The sequence below is a fragment of the Bactrocera tryoni genome, chromosome 4, assembly GCF_016617805.1.
Source record: "Bactrocera tryoni isolate S06 chromosome 4, CSIRO_BtryS06_freeze2, whole genome shotgun sequence".
Taxonomy (NCBI): Eukaryota; Metazoa; Arthropoda; class Insecta; order Diptera; family Tephritidae; genus Bactrocera; species Bactrocera tryoni.
In genome coordinates this window covers 78,636,720-78,658,255 of record NC_052502.1, presented here as the reverse complement: position 1 = coordinate 78,658,255, position 21,536 = coordinate 78,636,720, and the positions used below count along the sequence as shown (strand labels likewise).

At 41.2% G+C, this 21,536-nt stretch overlaps 1 protein-coding gene across 10 annotated transcripts in view; it reads right to left on the bottom strand.

The window, feature by feature from the left end:
* LOC120774345 (potassium voltage-gated channel protein eag) overlaps positions 1–21,536 on the bottom strand; it is a 93,533-nt gene that overhangs the window by 60,303 nt on the left and 11,694 nt on the right. For 9 of the 10 annotated variants that reach the window (XM_040103924.1, XM_040103914.1, XM_040103919.1 and 6 more), the window contains exon 2: positions 577–2,120. In XM_040103924.1, coding sequence (XP_039959858.1) covers positions 577–655 — 79 coding nt within the window. In that variant the 5' untranslated portion in view covers positions 656–2,120. The remainder of the gene's footprint in view (positions 1–576; positions 2,121–21,536) is intronic. The other variant, XM_040103916.1, reaches the window with a different exon arrangement.

Genomic DNA, 21,536 nt, shown 5'->3' with positions numbered 1-21,536 from the left:
CTGCAAAATACCTTAGTTTTTGAAGATTTTGCAACTGCAAATGGTAAGAACCTCTTTTCGAGTTTTTTGATATTCAAATATTAAAAAAATCTCATTGTTAGCGCTATTCAGCACAGTTCCAATCAATTCAGCAATACCCAATCACTTCGTTTTACATATGTTTCAAGAAGCTCTAACGATTCGCGTCAAATCAGCGCTATTTTTATTATTTCTTTTAAATAAATTCAAAGTTTTTGGCAATATGAAATACTTTATGAATTAATGTCTTTATTCAACTCATCTGTTATTTACTTCTTTGATTCTATTATTCCTCATCCCTTTTGTTTAATTTAAATGTGTGCTGCTTATCAACTTCAGCTCCTCTGATAGAGGAGAAACGATAACAGGAAAATCGTAACTCCTTCAGTTTAAAAGCATACATTTAGGAATTCTTTCCAAAAATTCTTCAGTTTTGCATTTGGAAGCGAACAAATCTCGCATCAGCCACTCAAGAATGTTGTTTTTACACTGATTTTCTGATATTTAGACATTCTTTATATGCTAATAATAAAGTGTATTTTATAATTTGGCACTTACGTTGTGAATTCGAGCGCCGTATGATGTTCTCCAGAAATGTGTTCTGCGGTGCAACAAGTCCTCGACGTCCGCCAGGCATTTTGCTTGCGTTGCTTGCGTACCTAATTCAACAACAAAAGCGTCGCGAGTGTGACAGCAGTCAGGGAGATTACAACAACAAAAAATTTAACACGTTAACGCACTCCACCATAACAGTAACAACAACAATAAAACGACTTTTCATATTAAACAAATACACGACATTTAGAGTTAAAATACAATTAGGCGTCGTGTGGCAAGTAGGCGACGGCAACGACGACGGCTGCAACAACAACAGCGACCGCTGACAAAAACAGCGCATAGCAAACAGCAGTTTCGGTTTTAACTGCTGCCGAGCTGTCTACGCGTTTTTGCTGATGTTGGCAATAATAACATTAATAACAACAACAATAAAACGAATTGCCGAAAAACGAAAAGAAATACATTTTAGCGCACGCAGCGGGTTGGCAATAAAGAATGATAAATTACGCAAGAGTTTATTTTCTCAAAATTTTAACACAGACGCGCGCCTTAATGTATGCTGCAGTATGTATACGCACATTCTTATTTTTTGGTTATTGTATTTGTTTATTTTTTTCGCTGTTAGCAGTCAGTCAGCAAGACAACTGAGTTTGAAAGTGTATCTTAGCCGGGGTATAAGCACTTTTAAGCGACTTTCTTTAAATCAAATTCTACTGTTGCGCCTGCGTGCTGGCACATTTTGGTGTTATTAACGCATGTGGCTGCTGCAGTGCTTGCCTAAAACAGATTTAAAATTAACAATTTTTGAAAACGGCAAAGCATGTTTGTTGCACTTTTTGTTTGTTTTACATCTGTTGAGGTTTATGGCATTTATTCTCACACGGTTATTTTAAGCTTGCTTTGCCAAGCTCTACCTTATCTTCAATTATTTTTTTCGTTTTCGTTTGTCATTTTATGGCTTCCGTTTCACTTCAAAAGCATAAAAGCGACACATTTTCCCTTTCGTTTCGTTGGGTTTTCTCACGACAATGCCAACTCACACTTTTCAATTAAAAGCTTACACTTTTACACTGTTGCTGTTGTTGTTGTTGTAATTTTTATTGTTTGTCATTTGTTGCGCAAATGTATTTTAACTTCCTATGAAGTTTAACAATGAAAAAGTGCACAATTGCCAGACACTTTAGCATTTACACGCTTTTTGTAGCATACATTTCGGCGCAGCAATGAAAATTCATTTACTCAACGCTCGCTTTGCCTTTATTTATAGTTTTCCTGCAATTTTTTATTCACTTTTTCACTTTGTATTTCTACACGCTTTTCGCTTTTGTGTCGCAGGCACATGTAAGCGCTTTAGCACACACACACACGCACTTTTCGTATTTTAATGGAAATGTACCGTAATCCTTTTTGCTTTGCGCACACTTTAATTTCATTTATCACTTGTTCTGTTGCAGCAGCATATCGCCAGCTGCTGCTGCTCGTGTTGTTGTTGTTTTACGTGTGCATAACGGTATATACTATGTGCTGTTGAAGTTCCATGTGATCTGCAAAGAGAAGACGGGAAAAAGGGAAAAATGACATTAAAAATAACTGTACAGCCAATGCAAATATACAGAGAAATTGATTAATGCTGTGCGAGTGCAGGCAGTGACCCTCACGCATACCAAAAAAGCGTGCTCATGCATATATGCACACACGCACAGACGGCTTTTTCATTTTTGCTTCGCTTGCTGTTTGCCTTTCATTTATCACGCTTGACGCAAACACGCGTACAGCGGTGTCAGCGCTACACCAACAACACCTATGACAAGGCTACAAATTACGTTTTGATTGCTGCAAAGATTGTTAACGCGCACGGGCACACACACATATTCAAGTGGGCTGCCGCAAAACAACAAATCAACCGAAACAGCGCTAACTGGCTGAAAAATCACATCAATCAATGCAATTATGCCGACTGTCAGACAGCAAGCATCAACTGACCGCCTGCCTGACCCGTTATTTTTCACTTTCGAACCTGGCACGCGGCAGCGGCTGATCCTGCGGTCAGTTCACAGTTTAATTGGAAAATAAAATAAATTATGTTGAACGAGCGCACCTTCTGGCCGACACACATGCACGTACACACATAAAGACAGTCATGCATGGTAGCATATACACCTCAGTTAGTTGAGCAAGCGGCGTGTGCTTCGCCAGCACGTGTTGGTCACTCATACGCCACGTGCGACCAAACGCTGTGGCTGCGCAGCGCAAAGGCCAAACTTTCGCTTTCGGCAACACTTTATGTTTGTAGACAAAAGTTGCTCTAATGAGGTTTTGAAAAAGTTTTGCTATTCGTATCAACGCCGTTCTATCTCGGTTGTGAATCTTTTATATTCGCAAAATAATTTTATTTACCCTCCTTTGCTGATTTTTCAATTTTCTTCGACGGTTAGGGAATTTTCATTTTTTAGCGTCTACCTTAAAAATCTCCGAATTGTTTAATTAGTAAACAAAAAATTAAAGTTAAGATCAAAATTCGGGATTTTTGCCACTCGATAAGATTTGAAGAGTCACAGAGTAGGTTCAGTGATTTCTTTGGCCTGCCTTCTTGAGCAATCGCCTGCTCAGTCCATCACATATGCAACATTAAGAGCAAGTCTAAGGTGCCTTAGTCCTCTGCTTTCGACTCCAGTTGCATCCAACTGCACTCTTATTTCGTCCCTTTTTTCTTTTTCTCTGGAAAACTTTGTCTTTTTTCCTGGAAAACTTTACCTTTTTTCCTGGAAAACTTTGGCTTTCATCAAAACTGTCGAAGACAAACTTTTCTTGATTGACTAATGAATAACAAATTGGTTGTTGAAATGGTCTCAAATATGCTTAGCAATAAGACATGAGAGCTGTTGTCAGTTTGATGCTCGGCGTTTAGGAAATGAGTTTTGGGAAAAGGTCTTACCGAAATAACTAAAGTATGAAATTAATAAATACATATTTTCCCATTTTTCCATAGGCATGTTCCATTCACTCAGAATAGTACAGGTAGACTGTAAATAAGAGATTACGCAGCAAGATAGAAGATCTGTATTTCTGGAAGGTATTACACAGTTTTCGGTGTGAATCATGTCTCGCCTGAATAAAAACCTTTCCATCGGAGGCTGAATTTATTCTTTTGAAGAAAAATTGCTCAAAATTTTACTAAAATGGATGCTGGATTCTAGATCTAGATATTCGCTATGAGAACTTGCAAGTTTAAAAGCTTTAGAAAGCATTAAAAGAAAAGTTATCTATCGGAGAATGCATGACCTTTTTAGCAGAGTTGTAGTTATAGAGGAATCGAGGAAAACTGCAAACCGATTAACTTGCTAGTGAGGGCATCATTACCCCAATTACATCCGCCTGGAAGCGGGTTGGTTGACAGATGTCCACTACCATTTTTGCGCTGGAGCTTTCCACCTCCAGAGAGTTTGCAGACGCTGGTAAAAAAACAGAATTTTTTCAGTGAGAGATGCCGCTGGCCCAAAATACACCATAAAAAGACCTCAGCATTACCTGTATTTAGCAAAGTCAATCTCACCGCTATTGTAGGTCCTCCGAACCAATTGAACTTAGCAGCAACAATCTCACCGTTGTTATCGATGTTCCGACCAGACATTTTGTCGGACGCTGTTTCCAAAGCTCTCTGGAGGAAGGTGGAGTCATCTTGTCACTTTTTTCTAACCTCTATTCCTCGGTTTTTGTCAGACTGATATTGAAATATTTCGGTAGAACCCATCAAAGTAGCTAGGCTGATAGGCTTAATAAATTTGTGGTAAGCTCAAAACGCTTTTGGATTTATGAGGTTATGCACTTTAAAGAGTTTTTGGGTAAAAAAAAGGGCAGATATCTGTCCAAGAAAGATCCATCGATTTTTGATGAGCCCTATGACCTAATCTAACCTAGCCTCTATCCAAAAACAGAGCTCCATTTCTTTTCTGACAGAAGCACAACCGAGTTCTGACTCCAAGTGACCAAAGAATTTTGATTTGGTATTTAATTTTCTTCTACTGTGGAGTATGTTTACTGGGATAAGTTAGGGACTAAGCCAATTGGTCACTTTAAGACGTTGAACAGAGCCCACTTTTATTGTTTGTCGTCTAAGCTCAGCTGTACAATATGATGCTGGTATTTGATGGTGTCTCCTAAAGGAAATGAACAGCGGCTGAAATGTGTGGGAAGAAGAGTAATTACGTTAGCTATCATGCGCGCAGACCGGACTTACTCACACACACACACACATATTCACAGACTTACTATCTTAATCGTTATTACAGTTTCGTTTTCCTTGCATTTCCGTCTTTCTTTTCACATTCACCGCGACGCAATTCGAGCTTTCACACATAAAAAGAATCAGCCAACTGTCTGCATCCTCAACGCGGCCCAGCAGCCAACACATAATATTCGCGCGGTTTACAGGCGAGTACATAAAATTACAAAGTAATTACAGCAACAAAATCTTAATTACGATATCAACGACGCAACGCCGCGCCACAAACGGTCGGCGGACAAAGCGAGGCGACGAAAATGCTCCTTCTTGTTTTGGTTTGTTTCCGTAAATTTTATCTCCCGTCTTTGTGCGCAGCGCAGCGCTGAGGTGTCGAAAGCGTAAGTAAGCTTGAGAAGGCTGCAACACCGCGCAACGTCAAGCGAAATGGAAGTCAAAACAGCAGCCACGGTGAGTGAGTGTGGACGTCTGCCCACACGGACATAAACCGGAACGCAAGGAAAGGTGGTATTATGGCATGGAACCAATAAGGACGAAAAATAAAAAAACTACTTGTTTTCAATTAAAAATCAACGGTGCGCATTGGAAAAGTTGGCGAATGAAAATCCAGGAGACGATATGAACAATGAGAGAAATGTATATACTATATATTAAACTCCCACAACAGCCGATAACCGACAAAGAACTTTTTTCAAGACTAAAAACGACAGAGATCTAAAAATAGCTGAATATTTTAAGCACAAGCAGGTCTAGACCACGTCACGTTAATCCTCAGACCAACGAAAAAAGTGAACTAACGGATGTCAGTCTTTCCTTCAAAATCTCTTTATTAATTAATTCAATACGGATCGAAAGTGTTAGATCGTATCCTAGAACTGAGCTTCTATTTGCAAACATAAAACATAGTTAGTTTGAGTTATTGCAGTACTTGAGGTTTATTCTGCATAGGAAACTCTCACGGAAGTATCGTGGAGAGAGTGAAGAAGGCATCTGTGCCTTATCCTGTTTTAGAGGAGCAACCGGGAAGAGGTGTGGCCTCTCACACAAAATAGTGCCTTAGCTCAATGAAATCATAGTTAAACCAATAATGATTTATTGAAGAAGAGGTGCAGTGAGCTTTTTCTCAGGAGAGTTTCCAATCATTTGATCATCATCGTTGAAAACTATAAAGCCAATTTCATCAAATTGGATGCGAGTCGGTTATCCTTTGTATTCTTGCATTCTGGCGTTGGATCTTTTGACCTCCAGTGAGCTCAGTAAGCGCTGGTCAACAATCAGAACTTATGCGTCTGCGAGATGCTTCTGGGCCAGAATGAAGCGTAAGAGGTGCTCCGAAGTACTGGCTCTTAGCAAAACCAATTCGACTGTACACTGCTCACTAGGTTTACACGAAGTGCGGCTAAAAATATTGTCGGTTAATTAAAAAATATTGTTCAGCTGCAAATAAAATACTGCAAAAGACCTAAGGCTAAGGACGCAATGCACTCCATATTTTGTATTAATTAGCGAGAATCTGCCCTTAATCACTTTTATTGCTATTCGCAAAGCGAGGAAACAACCGCACGTCTCTCGTCTAATGCCTCTAAGTCTTCCGAAGCTGTAAACCTGCTGTCTGATCTCTTTTGTTGTCTTAAGTGAATTGTTTCCTTAACTATTTTTACAACTTTTGCCACATAAAAGTACCTCTCTCCCCTCTCACCTTCGTCGGCCTCACATTGAGCACCTCACGCAACGCGGTTTGTTTTTATAATTGCAGGCAGCTGGAATTATAATGTGAGCAGCAACTAATTTGTTATTTTTTAGGCATTGTGACAGCGACGTGTTGCACGTAACCGCAACCGCAAGCACTAAAGTTGCAATAATAGAAAATAACTTACGCGGGCTCTGTGCCATCCTGGGTCCTTTTGCGTTGCACCAGTTCACATTATGCAACAACAGCCTTCGATAGCGGCAATTTACATGCCCCGCCACGGAGCGGCAAAATGCGAAATTAAAGAGCGCAAGCAGATACGGCTGCTTCAAGCAGGTGAGGAGTCGGAGTAGAAAACGAAAGTGTGTGGCAAAACTTTTAGTTTGTGCAGCAAAAATGCAACGTTGATGCAGTATGGGGATTACGGGCGCATAAGCGCTCGCACACAAAAAGTTACAAACTGACTAAGTTGATGTTGCAAGCAATATTTTCGATGCAAAGTTTCGCCTTCACGAACTTATCTGATTACGTACTCAATTTTTAATGCATAAGCCACCAAAGTGGCAGGAATTAAGTTTTCAGAACGACTTTCACAGGCATTTAATACCGTGACAAAAAAAAGAGATTCTAACTCTAAAATATCTGAGCAGTCTCCAAACATACCGACGTATAAAAGTATGGCAACCAAGCTGTTTCAACCTTAGTCCGGCGAAAGGTGGACAGTGAAGGAGAAGTCTCCAGATGTTTCCACTTCAACTTGCTTCCTGCAACTTTGCAAGTTGCGTCCTCCATATTGTTTAGCCTCACCGCGGGACTGCCAATGGGTCAGTATCCAGGAAGGAACCTTGTTAAGAGCTAGAGTAGTTCAATCGATCTTTTGCGTTCCACTCTAGGCCTGAAGGTCTTCGCAACTCCAAAAGTGCTGGCTGCTGACCAATGCTTGCTGAGCTAATGTGATAGATCCAGTACATGGGTGCACGAAAACAGTGCAATACCGGATCGTTCCCATCCTAATGATCTATGGATAAGGGCGCCCTTTCTAGCGAGCTCATCGGTTTAAAATTTAACATGGAAGTAGCTACTGTTAATAAGGTCCCTGAGGTCATGCACTCTAGGAGTAGGATCCGTTGTGTAGCAGTTCAAGCGGCTTGTGACAGGATTTCGAAATGTCCCAACCTGAGGCCTTTAATGTGTCCGGCTTCCCGAAGTCTGATAGCAACCTTCATAGCAATGAATTTGTCGGCAATTTCTTTCATTAGGTCATTTACCACTAAGATCCAAAGCGAAGAAGAAAGAACCTCACCTTGGGGAGCTTTTATTACTAGATTTCACCCGTTACCGTACTAATCTACTTAAAGGACATTTTTCTAGTCAGTAAATCAAAAGTTGCAAATAAATATTAATACTCTGGGCATAAAAGTATGCTAACTTTATGATACAATTCGCCAAAAACCAGCCGTTTATGGAAATAAAGCACGCAAATGCTTTGCTCAAATGATATTTCGGCAGGGCGAAGGCCTTAAATGAGGCAAACGGCTTCTTATGGCACAATTATGAGCGTGGACCGGGCAACACAGTGCATTAGCCATTACAATGTCAGTCGTAAAAGTAATAATAGTAATAATAACAATTTCTATATTTCTACATTAGTGATTAAGTCGCGCCAAACTCGCATGCAGCACCTTAGCTGCAGCCGTGTGTGATGAAAATATTGTAAGCCATAGTAATATTAATAGTAATAGCACTCATACGCCCAGGCGCCTTGAAGTATGCTCACCTTCCGCGCACTCAACTAGCCAAACAGTGAAATGGTAAAGACCTTGCGGCAACCTTCAGCTACGAGGCGAATAGGAAATAAGACAAAGTGGTGAGAAAAACCAAAGTGAAAATAAAAACAAACGCACAACAAAGTCGATTAAACTGAAATAAAAGGCGAAAGTATTAAATGTAAATGGCACTAATGCTAGCATACACTTTCCCTTGCTAAAATATGGGCGCCAACTGAGAGCAGAACTTAAGTTTGGTTTTCTCAATAGCGGAGGCGGTCTTTCCAAATTCAGAGACCGACTTTCCGACAACGCAGCGTGAGCTTTCCTTTGCTTATCTTTCGATACGGTTGTATCTGAGGTCAAATTTGGCAAAGAAAATAATTTCTACATTCTCCAATAAAAGGAGACCCCCTAGGAACTAAACACATCGTTTTCATGCCCCAGTGGAGAAGATTGGACCAAGGGTTCTGTGATCGACAATTTCAGCGGCGATTTCTACATATTCACTGACGGATCAAAGGTTGAAACAGGATCAGGGGCGGTGTTTTTGTTTGTTGTTTGAACACAAAATTTCTTTCGGGAAGGGTTAATGGTGGACAGATCACAAAGCTCTTATTTCTAGCCAAGCGAGTTTTGTATCTCTGTAGTGCTTATCACAGGACCCTACCCTTAAGATTCCACCTTAAGTGGGAAAAGTGGATTTGGCGAAATGCAGAGCAGGTGCGAAGGATGATGACACCCTGGAACAGTAGACAAATGCCCATACTTCATAAGATGAGAATGGACATACTTCACGGCTCACAATACTGGGGACATTGAGCATCTGAAGTGGAAAATAATCAAGTTTTTCTACCAAATCAACTGAGTTGCTGGGTGAGGTTTAAATTGGTACCACCTGGCAGCACAATGGGTCTAATGATATACTAAACGCGGCGGCCTGCGGTCTGACGCCTCTCTATGTACTGCTGTGGGTAGTTCTACGGAGTTTTTCGGTTTTAAATAAAATATTTTCAAGAACTATAATGACACAACTGACTGCTTTTCAAAACTGGTGAACCTCGCTTTTTAATTTCAAAGCAGACGCGTCGGCAATGAAGACTGCTACATCCACAGCCGTTAACTAACCGCCAGCTCTGCACTGAGATGTGCTTTCCTGGACCCCAAATTAATTTTCGGAATTGCCACGGCAACGACTTCATCAATAGCTGTCTCTAATATGATGTAAACTGCGATTAACAACGGAAATTAACGCGCCGGCTTTGCAAAAGTAGTGGGAAATGAAAGTAATAAATAACATAAAACAACAATAAAGGTAATACTAATCGTTGAGAAGTAGAAAAAAAGCTTTGCAAAGCTCGCACGTAAAAAGAAATCGCAAAACTTTAATTGTTTTCCGACAAACAAATTGCGACAATGCGACATTCTCCTTCATCGCAGATCCACACACACATGTCGACGCTGACGTCTGACGCCTGTGCTGTTTTATACTTCTGCGCTTTTTTTACTTCTATGCTTTCACTACCTCCCTTTGGTCGTGCAACTGACGTCATTAAGCGAAAGTGGCAGAACATGTGTAAGCCAGCAATGAAAGCCGATGCCACCGCATATGCAAACGCATGTTCGCAAATTTTCTGCCACATATGCGTGTGTCTTCGCGTGTGTGCTGGGCTCATTAATATTAAACGGCACTCGAGCCGGCGTGCCACTTAGCCTGAGAGCCACCCAAGTGCGACAGACAACGAGCTGAAAACTTTCAGTGCGTGTGCCCACAAACAGAAATGTGCGTATGTGTGTTTGTTGTCTGAAGAAGCGCTTAATAACAGTAATAACAGTATTGCTTTCTGTGCTCGACCACCTCCTGCGCCTCCTTGAGTCTGTTCCAAGCAAATAACAAGCTCCTGTCGGCTTGTTTGTTTACAAGAGTTGCACACAAAGCTCTGGGTCCGACACCGAATTCGCACAAAGTTCGCACATTCATTTTCGCAATTCTGCTGAGTGTCTGTTTTTAGTTTTGCACGAACGAAAGAAAGAGTTGCGTAAACAGCTGCTGTCCCGTCGCGGATAGTTGCGGCTGCTCCAACATCAGTTGACGGCAACTTTCGGCTTCACACGAGAAATGTGAATTCGACCACAAAAGATATTGCATATTTATAAATGAGATGCTTTCGCTGCGTCACATGAAAGTTCCAAGCTCTCCGGTTTATCTAGCGCTGTTAAAATGAGTTCGTCAAATTAAAGACGAATCAGCGAAAGTAGGTCAAAAGTGTTTTCGAAACCAACTGTGCCAATTTCGTTCTGATAAAGCCACAAATAAGTTTCTAAGTATAGAAAAAAATGATTTTCCCTACTTTCGTAAAGAGAGATATACTTTCAATGTGCATAATAATAGTGAGAGGCCACGCAGTTAAATTGCTAAGCGATTTTAACCTCATCAACGAAATCGCCGTAAACCGATGAGCTTTGGAGGAATCCGACTGGATAGGATATGAATTGATGAGTTTTGGTGTTGAACTTTTAGATCCCAGTGTGCTCAGAAACCGCTGGTCAACAATCAGAACTTGTGCTGCTGCTAGAATCTTCTAACTTAGAGTGAACCTTAAGAATCTCGCCACAATTACACGTGTTCAGACTGAGCACTGTTCAATGAGTTTACACGTGGTGCAGCTAAATATTCTTTCGGACGCTCTTTTCCAAAGCTGTATGACGGAAAGCGAGGTGGAATCATCTTGTCGCCTCCTCCTCTATTTCCCGGCTTTTGCGAGACTGAGATTGAAATATTTCGGTAGACTCATGCGAATCTCCGCATATATAAATGCTATACAAATATCCGATCTCACCTCGCTCTAATCATTAATTCCAATCACCAACTGGTCATTCAATTACACGGATTATCCAAAATGCTTTAAATTGTGACATGTCTCATATTACGATTTAATTACCTGACAGTTAGAGGGGGAAGTAAGTGGCCTAGCAAATTTAAATAGGCGAGTGCTCATCCCCTCTGCCAGCAAAAACTACAAAGAGAGTTTCGTTTTCACTTCGCCATTCAACATTTTGCTCGGGCACTCGCGCTCCACTCCGCTTTCCCAGCAAGCAGCTGCTCGGCTGCTCGTTCGCTCGCAGTTTGTTTTACTTTTAATTAAAAAATCAATAATCAACGACCTTTCCTTTGTTGCCACATTCGAAACACGTTAATGTGCCACTCAGCCAATCCACCAGCACAATCAGCGGCGGGCGGCGTTAGCGGCCCGACCAGGTCAAGCACTAATTTACATGCAAAATACGGTAAATACGAGCGCATATGTGTGCGCGTGTGTTGTGTAAATAACAGTAAATGTCAGCTGAATAAGCAACAAAACGAACGAAGCGAGCAATAAGTAGCGAGAGTAGTGTTTGGGCACATGAGGCTCATTTGCCTGGCCCTTGTCCGCACTCGAAAGTTTTGCGATGTTGTCGCCTTCATTTATCGTTAAGCGCAGTGTAGTCATAGCAATGGCGCACACAATAAACCGCATTATACAAACATCGAGCGGGAATAAAAATGGAGCATACAAAGCGGTTGACAACGGGGCCGGAGGTAGACCGGCAGGCGACTACAGTAACATAAGTGAGGAGCTACTAAACTATTCTATATGACAAAAGCGGTCGAGCGCGGCACTTGGGAGGTCGCGGGCATTCGCTTTACCAACTGGCTGCGATGGCTGGTTGAAGGCGAAATGGAAAATATAAATACCCACGTACAATGGAATTGGCTGAAAAATAGAAAGTAGTAAGCGTCTAAGCTAGTGAACGACGAAAAATTAGGGGAAACCGAACGCGACTAATTTTTTTAATATAAATGCTACCATGAAGTTGTAGTGCGGTTCAGTGCTTGTAACGAGATGAGGGCATGAAATATGTATAGTGGATAAAATATTAGAAGTGGTGCAGTGGAATTGACGCCACTTAACTGGAAATAATAAAACAAGTAAAACTAAAAGGGTGTTCGTAAGCAAATCACGCTCTTCGAAAATGGATAAGGAAGAAAATGTGCATTTCAGATATAAAAATAAGATCAGCCTTTTTGAAGGGCCGGGAAGAGGTCGCTGAGGAAGACCGTTTTGGAATACCTGCGACTTCGACAAACATCGACAATGCGATTCTTGTGCTGAAACTTTTAAACTCAGACCGTCGACTAAGTATTCGTTTAATTGCCCAGATGTTAAATTTATCAAATTCACGTGGAAGTTCTCAAGAGACTCAAACGAAGGGTCGCTTGGGTCCGGCAGCCAATTGGAAGTTGCACCACGACAACGCATGCACCTCGGCTCTCAAGGCTATATCGGAGAATGGCTTCCGTGACTTCTTCAATGCTTGGAAATCGCGCTGGCAGCGCTGCATCAACGCAGAAGGAGCCTGTTTTGAAAGTTTTTAAAGAATTGTATCGATTGGTTCAATAAATTATTTCAATCCACTCAGTCCTATTACTTTCCGGAAAACCCTCTATGTTTTATGTAAATGGATCCACTTGGACTTAAGGAGCAGACAAGAATAATATAACTACTCATCTGAACTCTTCCCATAATATGAATAATGAAACTATTAAAAAGAGTTACAGTTGAAAAAACACAAATTTTTCAACAAAAGATATATGAGCTAGAAAAGTTCAACGATTTTAAGTAGGGTCGTAATTTTTGTGCGGCCATTTTTATTTAACACTCTCTTGGAGCTTGGTTTTAGAGGCATAAGTATAGCTGAGAACGAAAAATGGTGAGGAGCTCCCAAACCTCAGAACAATAACTAGCGGAAAGGCCAGAGGAAATCTTGAACCAGCCGTACGAAATTCAGAACCTAACAAAACTACTCCTGCTTGGTAATAAAAAAAACCAAAGCCCGAGTCACCCGCAGAGGTATAAAGATTGGATTGCTATGCAGAAAAGCAATAAAATATTATCGTTAATTTTTCACCAGAAAAAAGTTCTCATGCAGTCTCCGGAGTATTGTCTTCAAACCTGTTTGGATAAAATTAAGGGGTGCATCAAAAATGGAAGGGGCAGTTCAACCAAGCATGCAGCAGGGGTTATTATACATACAAATATATATAATCGAGTTCTAGCAGTTAAGGAGGCAGTTCCTCGATGGTATGCATGTCCCACTCCACAAAACTATCAATTGCGGTATCAAACAAACTCGGTTAGCTACTGCAACTCTGCCCCCAAACATAAGCCAACGATTTCCAGGCGAAAAGAAGGAGGTTAATTGCGTGTTAGGAATATTGCGCATGCCACACGAGGACAGTAGTGCCACACACACATACGTATAATAATTGGTGTTTGCCGTTTTGTGCACTCACATGTTGACATTTTCATTTCTAACCCATAAAATACCAAGAAAAAGTACAAAGCAGCGCCGCAATGAAACGCAAATGGAATATATACCACAAGTGTACACATGTACCGTATGTAATCTGCGAGTGCGTCCATTTAAGCATTGCGGCAATATGGCGAGTTATTTGTGTTAGTAGCTCAAAACTAAAGTGAAATATATTCGGTTCCCATATGTTTGTATTATGTAACTCGACGGAATGCAATGCAAAGCAAATATGTGAAAAATTCCATTGCGCATTTTGAAGTGGAGAGAAAAGCTGAAGAGCGACAAATGAATTGTGTGGCAATATGGTTGGCGGGATATGTGAGCCAGCGATCGCTTGACTGTGCCACATGCAATTTGTCGAATGGGGTGACACAAATGCTTGCGGAGCTATCCTTGTACATATGCACCCCAAACAGTTACAGGCGTTCTATTTGTATTTCGTATTCCCAAATGTGGGTTTTTATTGCACATTTGCCACAACCGTTGCAACATGACTTATTTGTTACACAATAAAAATGTTTGTGGAATATGGTGCCGCATATAAATGGTTTAAAAGTGACAGTTGCATAGTAAAAATTAGGGTTTGTGCAGAGGATGATCGATTAAAAATCTAAATCGGAGCTAAGTTGCTGGGCTAGCGTCAGTTTCACTAACTAACACGTTGCATCATATTCCTCTTGAAAGATGTCGCCTACCACTCATACAGTTGGGTTAGTGCTTATGTTCCTTAAGACGCATATGACCCTTCCTGAGACACATTTGACACATGTAGGCTTACTTATCCCATCTCCGAAATTCATAGACGAGAACATGCCTCGACTTTGTCTGGTTAAATCACGAACTTCCAGTCTCATAATAGTTCAACCTTAAAACACATCGAAAGCTCAATTTCTATAATGAAAGCTCTAAAAAAGCTCTTCCTTCCCTCTTTTAGAGAAAGTGTTAGAACTACTTTGTCTAGTTAAACTTTGTAGATAAATTAAAGGATTAAGTCTCGCCAAAATTGAACTTCAAAGCAGACTAAAAGCTCAACTCCGATAATCAAAGCTCCATAAAAGCTCCTTCCTCACTCTTTTTTGGAAAGTGTTAGATCTACTTTGTCTAGTTAAATCGCAAGCTTCAAGTCTCAGTTCAACCTTAAAACACATCGAAAGCTCAATTCTAATAAAGAAAGCTCCATAAAAGCTCTTTCATCACTCTGCAAATACTTTTGCTAGCCCGCGCACATTTCCTTACGCCATTTCCTTATCTTGTCACTACAACCGCTTTAAGAACCCTCATACATAAGCGATTTCTTTTTTAGTATTGTAAATACAATTGTTCTTAAGGCTAAAATATCTCTAACCAAAAATCAAAATTTTCCATATTTTGTAAATTTTTGCTGTCCAGCCAAGCAACAAAAGCTTTTTGTCTCGCGCTAAAAAAGAACGGAACAAGAAACATGAATATTGATTGGCAGCTGTCAGTGCTGCCTTCCGCTGCCGAGCGTCTGCTTTGTCATTGTTAGCGACTTTTTATGGCGAAGTGAAAGTGATGTGTGTGTATGTCTGTTGCCATAAATCATGGTGGTTGCAGCGTTTCGTTGACGCCAAGCGCGCTACGAAACTGGACACAGCGACGCCATAGATAACAGCCAAACAGCAACAACACCGCACCACTTTCATCAGTTGTGCCACAAAACGCAAACGGCAATGATTTCTTAGCTGAGAATTATTCGCACTCAAACGCGAGTTGCCTAAACTCGTGCAGCGTGCACTGCCACGAACGCTTTTGCTCTTATTGCCAACGAAATCGCCAGAATTTTTTGATTTCTCATCTTCGCTGCTGGGAGTTTGACATTTGCATGCCTTCACGTTTCCGCTTCCGGCGCAGCGCGCACTGTTAGCTGCTGCTAGTGACGGGTGCGTTGTCACCAATTTTTTCGTAAGCAGAGAGGGGGGCGGCAGTGCGTGCTGCTAGCGCGCGTTAAATGGCCGACACGCTGAGGATTGAAGCTGAGCATTGTCACTTATTTGCGCTATTTTCTTTAATTAAAAATTTCAGCTGCTTTTTTCGTTTTTCCGAAATGTATTTTACTCTTCTCCCGCAATACTGCCGTTTTTGTTTAGCCCAAAGAGTGTTGGCAGTATGCTAGAAGTGATTCAAGTCACTGTCATTGTGGTCGAAAGCCAAGCAGGGTGCCTTAAAGTATGCTAAGTGCAGAAAGTGACAGTTATTGTCAATATTTGCTAGATTTTTAATGGCATATTGCATATAAAATAAATCGTAAAACAGTTTTCTGAAGTTGTGTGATTACACACTTCCAAAAAATAGAGTAATTAACATAACTTGAAACTTATGAGTCAGAAGCTCTGCGGAAATCTCTCGGAAGGCGCTTCCAATTTTTTCTTATCCTCAGCATCTCAGACCTCTTGCTTTTTCGAGTATTGAAAATTAAAATTACAGCAGCTTTCATATTTACTTGTAACGGAACCATAAATTGTCTAAATTAAATGCTCGTTAGCTGGCAGAGCGACGCCAGCCATACGGCGAGTATTAAATGGCGACAATGAGGCAACCATTTCATCGCACACACAAACAACGCGCATGGGACAATGCAGTGCGTGTTGCGTTGCAATGAGCGCGGATGCAGGCGAACATATGTGCGGACATCTTACTTAACATGCAAGCGCACAAACACACAGATATATGTATGTAAGTAAATAATTATAAATATGCAGCGCAAATAGTTGCGTTGCAAGTGGTGTGTGCGCTTTTGTTGTTTTTCAAAATAAAAGGGAAAGTGCCACGACAACACAGGCATATATGCAGCGCATATAGAGCACACACGCGCACACATACTTAGAAACATACGGTTGCATGTATGTGCGTGTGCTGCAAACTAAACTAAATTCACAAGCCGGTACATATTCATCCTTGCATATCGTATCCTCTTTGTCCTTTTGCTTTTTTTGCACTGTGCATGTGTGCGTGTGCTTCTTGCTCCCTCTTCAACTATTTTTCGCTTGCACTTGACATGCAAATATTTATGCCCAACTTTTTCAAGCGCTCTTAATTGCTCTTGCTGCGCTTGAAGTCGCCACTAAACCGTTAGCTGATATCTTTTACGAACGCAACTGCGTTTTAGTGACTGCTAAGGCTGACATTTCGGTTGAATTAAAAAAATCTATATTTTTTTAATAAAATTTAGCGGCCGGCGGATTTTTCGAATTCAATTATATAAAATTCGGCGGCGGTGCAGCCTTCGAGGAGCCTTTAGGTTAGAGTTCAGTCCTCTTAGTACAAGAAATGGCACTTGAAAAATGTGAGGCTAGGTTAGATGACTGATCCCTGGGCATCGCAGAGAGCTCACACAGTGAAGGTAGGCGAAAAAGTTCGATCTTCTTTAATATGGGGTGGATCATTTATTCAGAAAACCCTCAAGAGTTTCACAAACTCCTTCAACTGTGCAAGTCTTGTTATATGCTAAACATGATATATATATTTCCCAACACCCAGAAGGAAACATCGGAAACCGTGTAAAACATATATACAGAGCTTGTCCGGAAAGTAATAGGATTGAGTCGATTTAAAAAAAAATTATTGAGCCAATTGTTGCAATTCTTTAAAAACTTTCAAAATAGACTCCTTCTGCCTCGATTTCCAGCTCCGAAGTACAGTGGCGGCGGAAGAAAATCAGTCCAAACAAACCCTGTATATATAAATGATCAGCGAGCTGAATCGATTTAAACATGTCCGTATGTCTGTCCGTCCATTTGTCTGTACATTCGCGTACTTCGCATTTGTCTGGAACAGCCGATATCGGATCACTAACGCATATAGTAAAATGAATGTTCAAAATCAAGTTCTTGTGTGGAATCCTTCGTATTTTTGAAGGGAATCATAGCTTCGTTGGGTCTCAAGTTAACGTTTTTCTTGTTTTGGAATCCTCTAGATGCCTTGAAACTAACAAAAGTAGTATTGAGTCCTCAAGAATTACAGAAATCTGCTGATTATACACGTGTATTTCAGATAGGTTTTACACGGTCTTTCATATACTGCTTCTGCCTTTCTGCCGAACCATTCGGTTTTCAACCGTCGAACGTTCGGCCACGCTACCTTGGCGCTCTTTTGAACTGCATGTATTCACCAGTCCGAAAATGGGAAATGCGCGTGTGGCTGGCCCATACTACAGTCACGTTTTCATGCCTCAAGCGTAGCTAATTCCGGGTGCGCTAACGGCATATGGAAAACGTCAATTGTTCTGCAACAATATAACAGTACTTTTACCGTAACAACAGTAAAACAAATAAAGCTCAGGAGAGTGTGAGCGCCAAAGACACTTGCGGCACAATTAAATTTAATTAAAAACAGTGGCGAGCAGAACCCCAGCACTCAACGCACCGAAAAAGGTAGACCGCGCGGCGGCTGGGGCTGTGGACGAGTGAGTGTGACAGTTTTGTGTTATTGTCGAACGAAGAGGCAACAGAAAGCAGCTATGCAAGCGTGACTGACAGCACAGATAAGTGTCGCTTGTACGAGTGCGACGTAAGTGAACAAAGCCTAAGTTAATTTGGTGCAAAAGGGGTCATGCGAAGACGCCACCGGCGACACGAAAAGTGGATGAAACAAAGGAAATCGAATAATGAAATAAAAACCTGCTCAGCATTTCAATGTGGCAACAATTCAAATAGCAGCAGCAGTTGCTAAGCGAAAAGGAAGCTCAAACTATTAGATTAAGGCTCGTAAAAGAGCAAAATAATAAACTATTGGAAAGGAGACAAAGCGTGATTATAAGACGACACAACACGACCTTCAATAATGTAAGATGATTCACTTTTACTTTCTCAGAAAAGGCAATATGATATATAAATTGATGAAGAAGTTTTTATGATGTTGGTCGGTATAAGGGCAGTGAGACGTTATTGTTGCTGTTGTAGCGGCAGAATTCTGTCGAAGCGGCAGAATTCTGTCGGATAAAAATCCGGTCCATTCCAGTTACGTAAGCCCGACTGTCGTGGGAACGGAGGCAGTGAGTTCGGGTTCGGTCGGTCTTCCAATAAGTGGGACTTAAACCTCTTGTGATAATATCCTTGCAATATTTTAAAAATAGAGGATTGACATCCATTGATCTAGAAATGGCACTTGCTGATTGATTCTAGGCTTGTTGATTGCTGATTGAGGACTTTTATAGGCGAACGAATCGAAAGAGCATAACATATGGAGCTAAAGTCTCTAAAATGCTTTAGTGGTCTTAGACTTTAAACACAGCGGCGTATGCGGCTATAATAAGGGGTAGTAAAGAAACGTATGGAAGATGAGGAATGCAGCCCAGAGTCATGAAAACGCCACACTAAAAATATAGACCAAATAAACCACTACCCATATTTAATTATCAACCCAATTTTGCTGCTTTCCCACATGCAAGTTACCTAACTAAGCCAAGGCTCTTTAAAGAAAGCATCGATTTTCTTACAATGTTTTCCAAATTACTTTCAATTTCGTGCATATTATAGTCGATGTGTTAAACTTGCCAACCGCTGCGCCAATAATAATTCAATTTTCAAGTTTAACTATTTTTAGTCGACTATTTTCAGCAAGGACACCAGAGGACAACGCAGTCCAGGCAACATAAAGCATACTTCGGCATGGCCGAAATGAAAAGTGTGTAGAAAACTAGCGCCGCCACACTGAGCTAGTTCTCCTAGCGACGACCGCGTAGACGACGGCAGTAGTTGGAGCGCAGTGGCAGCGTAAGACTCGTGGAAAATCGAAATCGATTACGCAGAAAAGGCGAAATGGCGTACGTAAGCTGAAAGCTGAAAGACGTGACTCCGCCTCCATCCTCCGTGCTTGTGTTTTCCTTTTATGGCTCTTGTTGGCCAAACACCGAAAGTAGCTTCAAACTTCTTAAATGCGAGCACTTTTATAATCAAAAGTTTTTGCGTGTAAAACAAGCGATTGCAGTGACAATTATGAGAGCAAGTAAGATTTGGAAAAGAAATAATGAAAATTTAATTTTGACCTCTCTGCTTATGCAAGGCAAGCTTAGCGTGTTTTCAGGACAGAAGTCATTATATATGACTGAAATTTTTTTAGGAGAAGACCCAACTTTTACTCTTGTTCACACAAGTTCGTTGACTGGAGTTAATGTCGATGAGGCCATGAGTTTAGATGTCTTCGCAGAGGTAATGCCATCATTACATCAAAGCAGAGAAGCAGTTATACCTCGTGTAAGAACTTTTCTTTTTTGTTTTTGTTTTTTTTTTTTAACAGCCCTTGGTCGGATAAAATCCGAGTCAATTCCGGTGCTTAGAACCGGCTGTCGTGGGAATCGTATAAGGACTTCCAAAACCGTTCGGTTTGTGATAGGGAAATATGGAGCGTAATTCTCGAAATTTTTTCTGACACTCTGTCGCGACAAAATCTAAGCCCTTTAGAATGAAGTTGATTAAATAATATTTTCTGATTGTTGTCAGAAATATTCGGAAAACAACTTTGATCGGCAGATATGTACGACCTTTAAGTAGATAAAATTGGGATCACCTGTACCTGTCGGCTGCGGAAGCGTTGGGATACCGGCCTTAGGTAGCTGTTCACAAGAAAGGCGGGGTGAGCCGGGGCGTTGTCTTAGTGCAATCGCCTGCGATGTCTTGTCGGAACCAACTGACCCTGATATGATGCTCCTTTATGCCGTTATACGATAACAGTTTGGTCTACGATATCGGCACGAATCCATTCCAGCATTCTTTCAAATTTTTTTCCACTGCGACAACAACAACATGAACGAATACTAATGATACCACTTGACGATATTGTTAATCGCATATATGTATGTATATATATATATATTCAGTTATCTTTAAAGCTTAAAAGCATATTTTGTGGTTTGCAAGGCAAGGAAGTGGAAATCAATACTCTAACTCATGAAATTTATGCCAAAAACAGGCACGCAATTTCTGCAATCAACCTCAGAACATAAACGCACCGCTGGCAAAAGTCAATACAGCGCCTACGGATATGCTATATATGCACTGAGTTAGGTAATTGGACGCAGCTCCATTCGTTTCCTCATTCATTCGCATTTTCTTCTCAATTATATTCCCCATATCATTGCCAAGAGGGCAAATAAACAAACCGTCAAAGGCAGGTATGTGTGTTTGTGCTCAGAAAAGCAATCAAATATGCAGCCATCTTTTTTTGAACGCTTTCAATGCTCTACCACATTTGCATGCGCTCCTGTACTCTTCTAGGCAAACCGAATCTCAAATTAATTGATTGACATTTCTTGTCAGTAACGGGAACTTTCGTCATTGTACTCAGCTCCAGCTGGGTTACTGTTATCCTAACCACGAGCCATTGATTGGACGGACCACAATTTTTTTTCAGCGTCTGCTCCACAAAGCCGCAAATGTTATATTAGCCCGACGGGTAGAAAAATAAGGAAAGACAACAGAAAACACACACACACCGGCTTACAGCCTTGAGCATGAAGTTGAAGCTTTTTTAGTACTTATGCTGTCCATTATGCTCAGCTGGGTGATGCAGCAACCTCAGGTGGATCATAAAGCGTGACTGAGACCACCTTGCCTTGAGCGGAGGTAAATAAATGGAGCGCCTAACTTCAGGGAGACTGTTATGGTAAACCTTCTGTACCCACAGTGCCATACCGGAGCGTCTGCAGTTAAGCGCAGCGTGGGCAGGCAGCAGGTAGTGTGTGTGTGTGTCTGTCGGACTTTCCTAAACGGAAGTGTTTGCGGCCTACTAAGCTACCCATGTACGTATGTAGACATTCATGCCTGTGCCGGGAAATAAATCAACCCACGCAATTACCATACACACAACTACCGTTAGCCAGAAAATTTCGGGCCGAATTCTGCGGGAATGGCTAATTTAGCGTGCCACAAAAATGGGCAAACTTAAGTGCCAA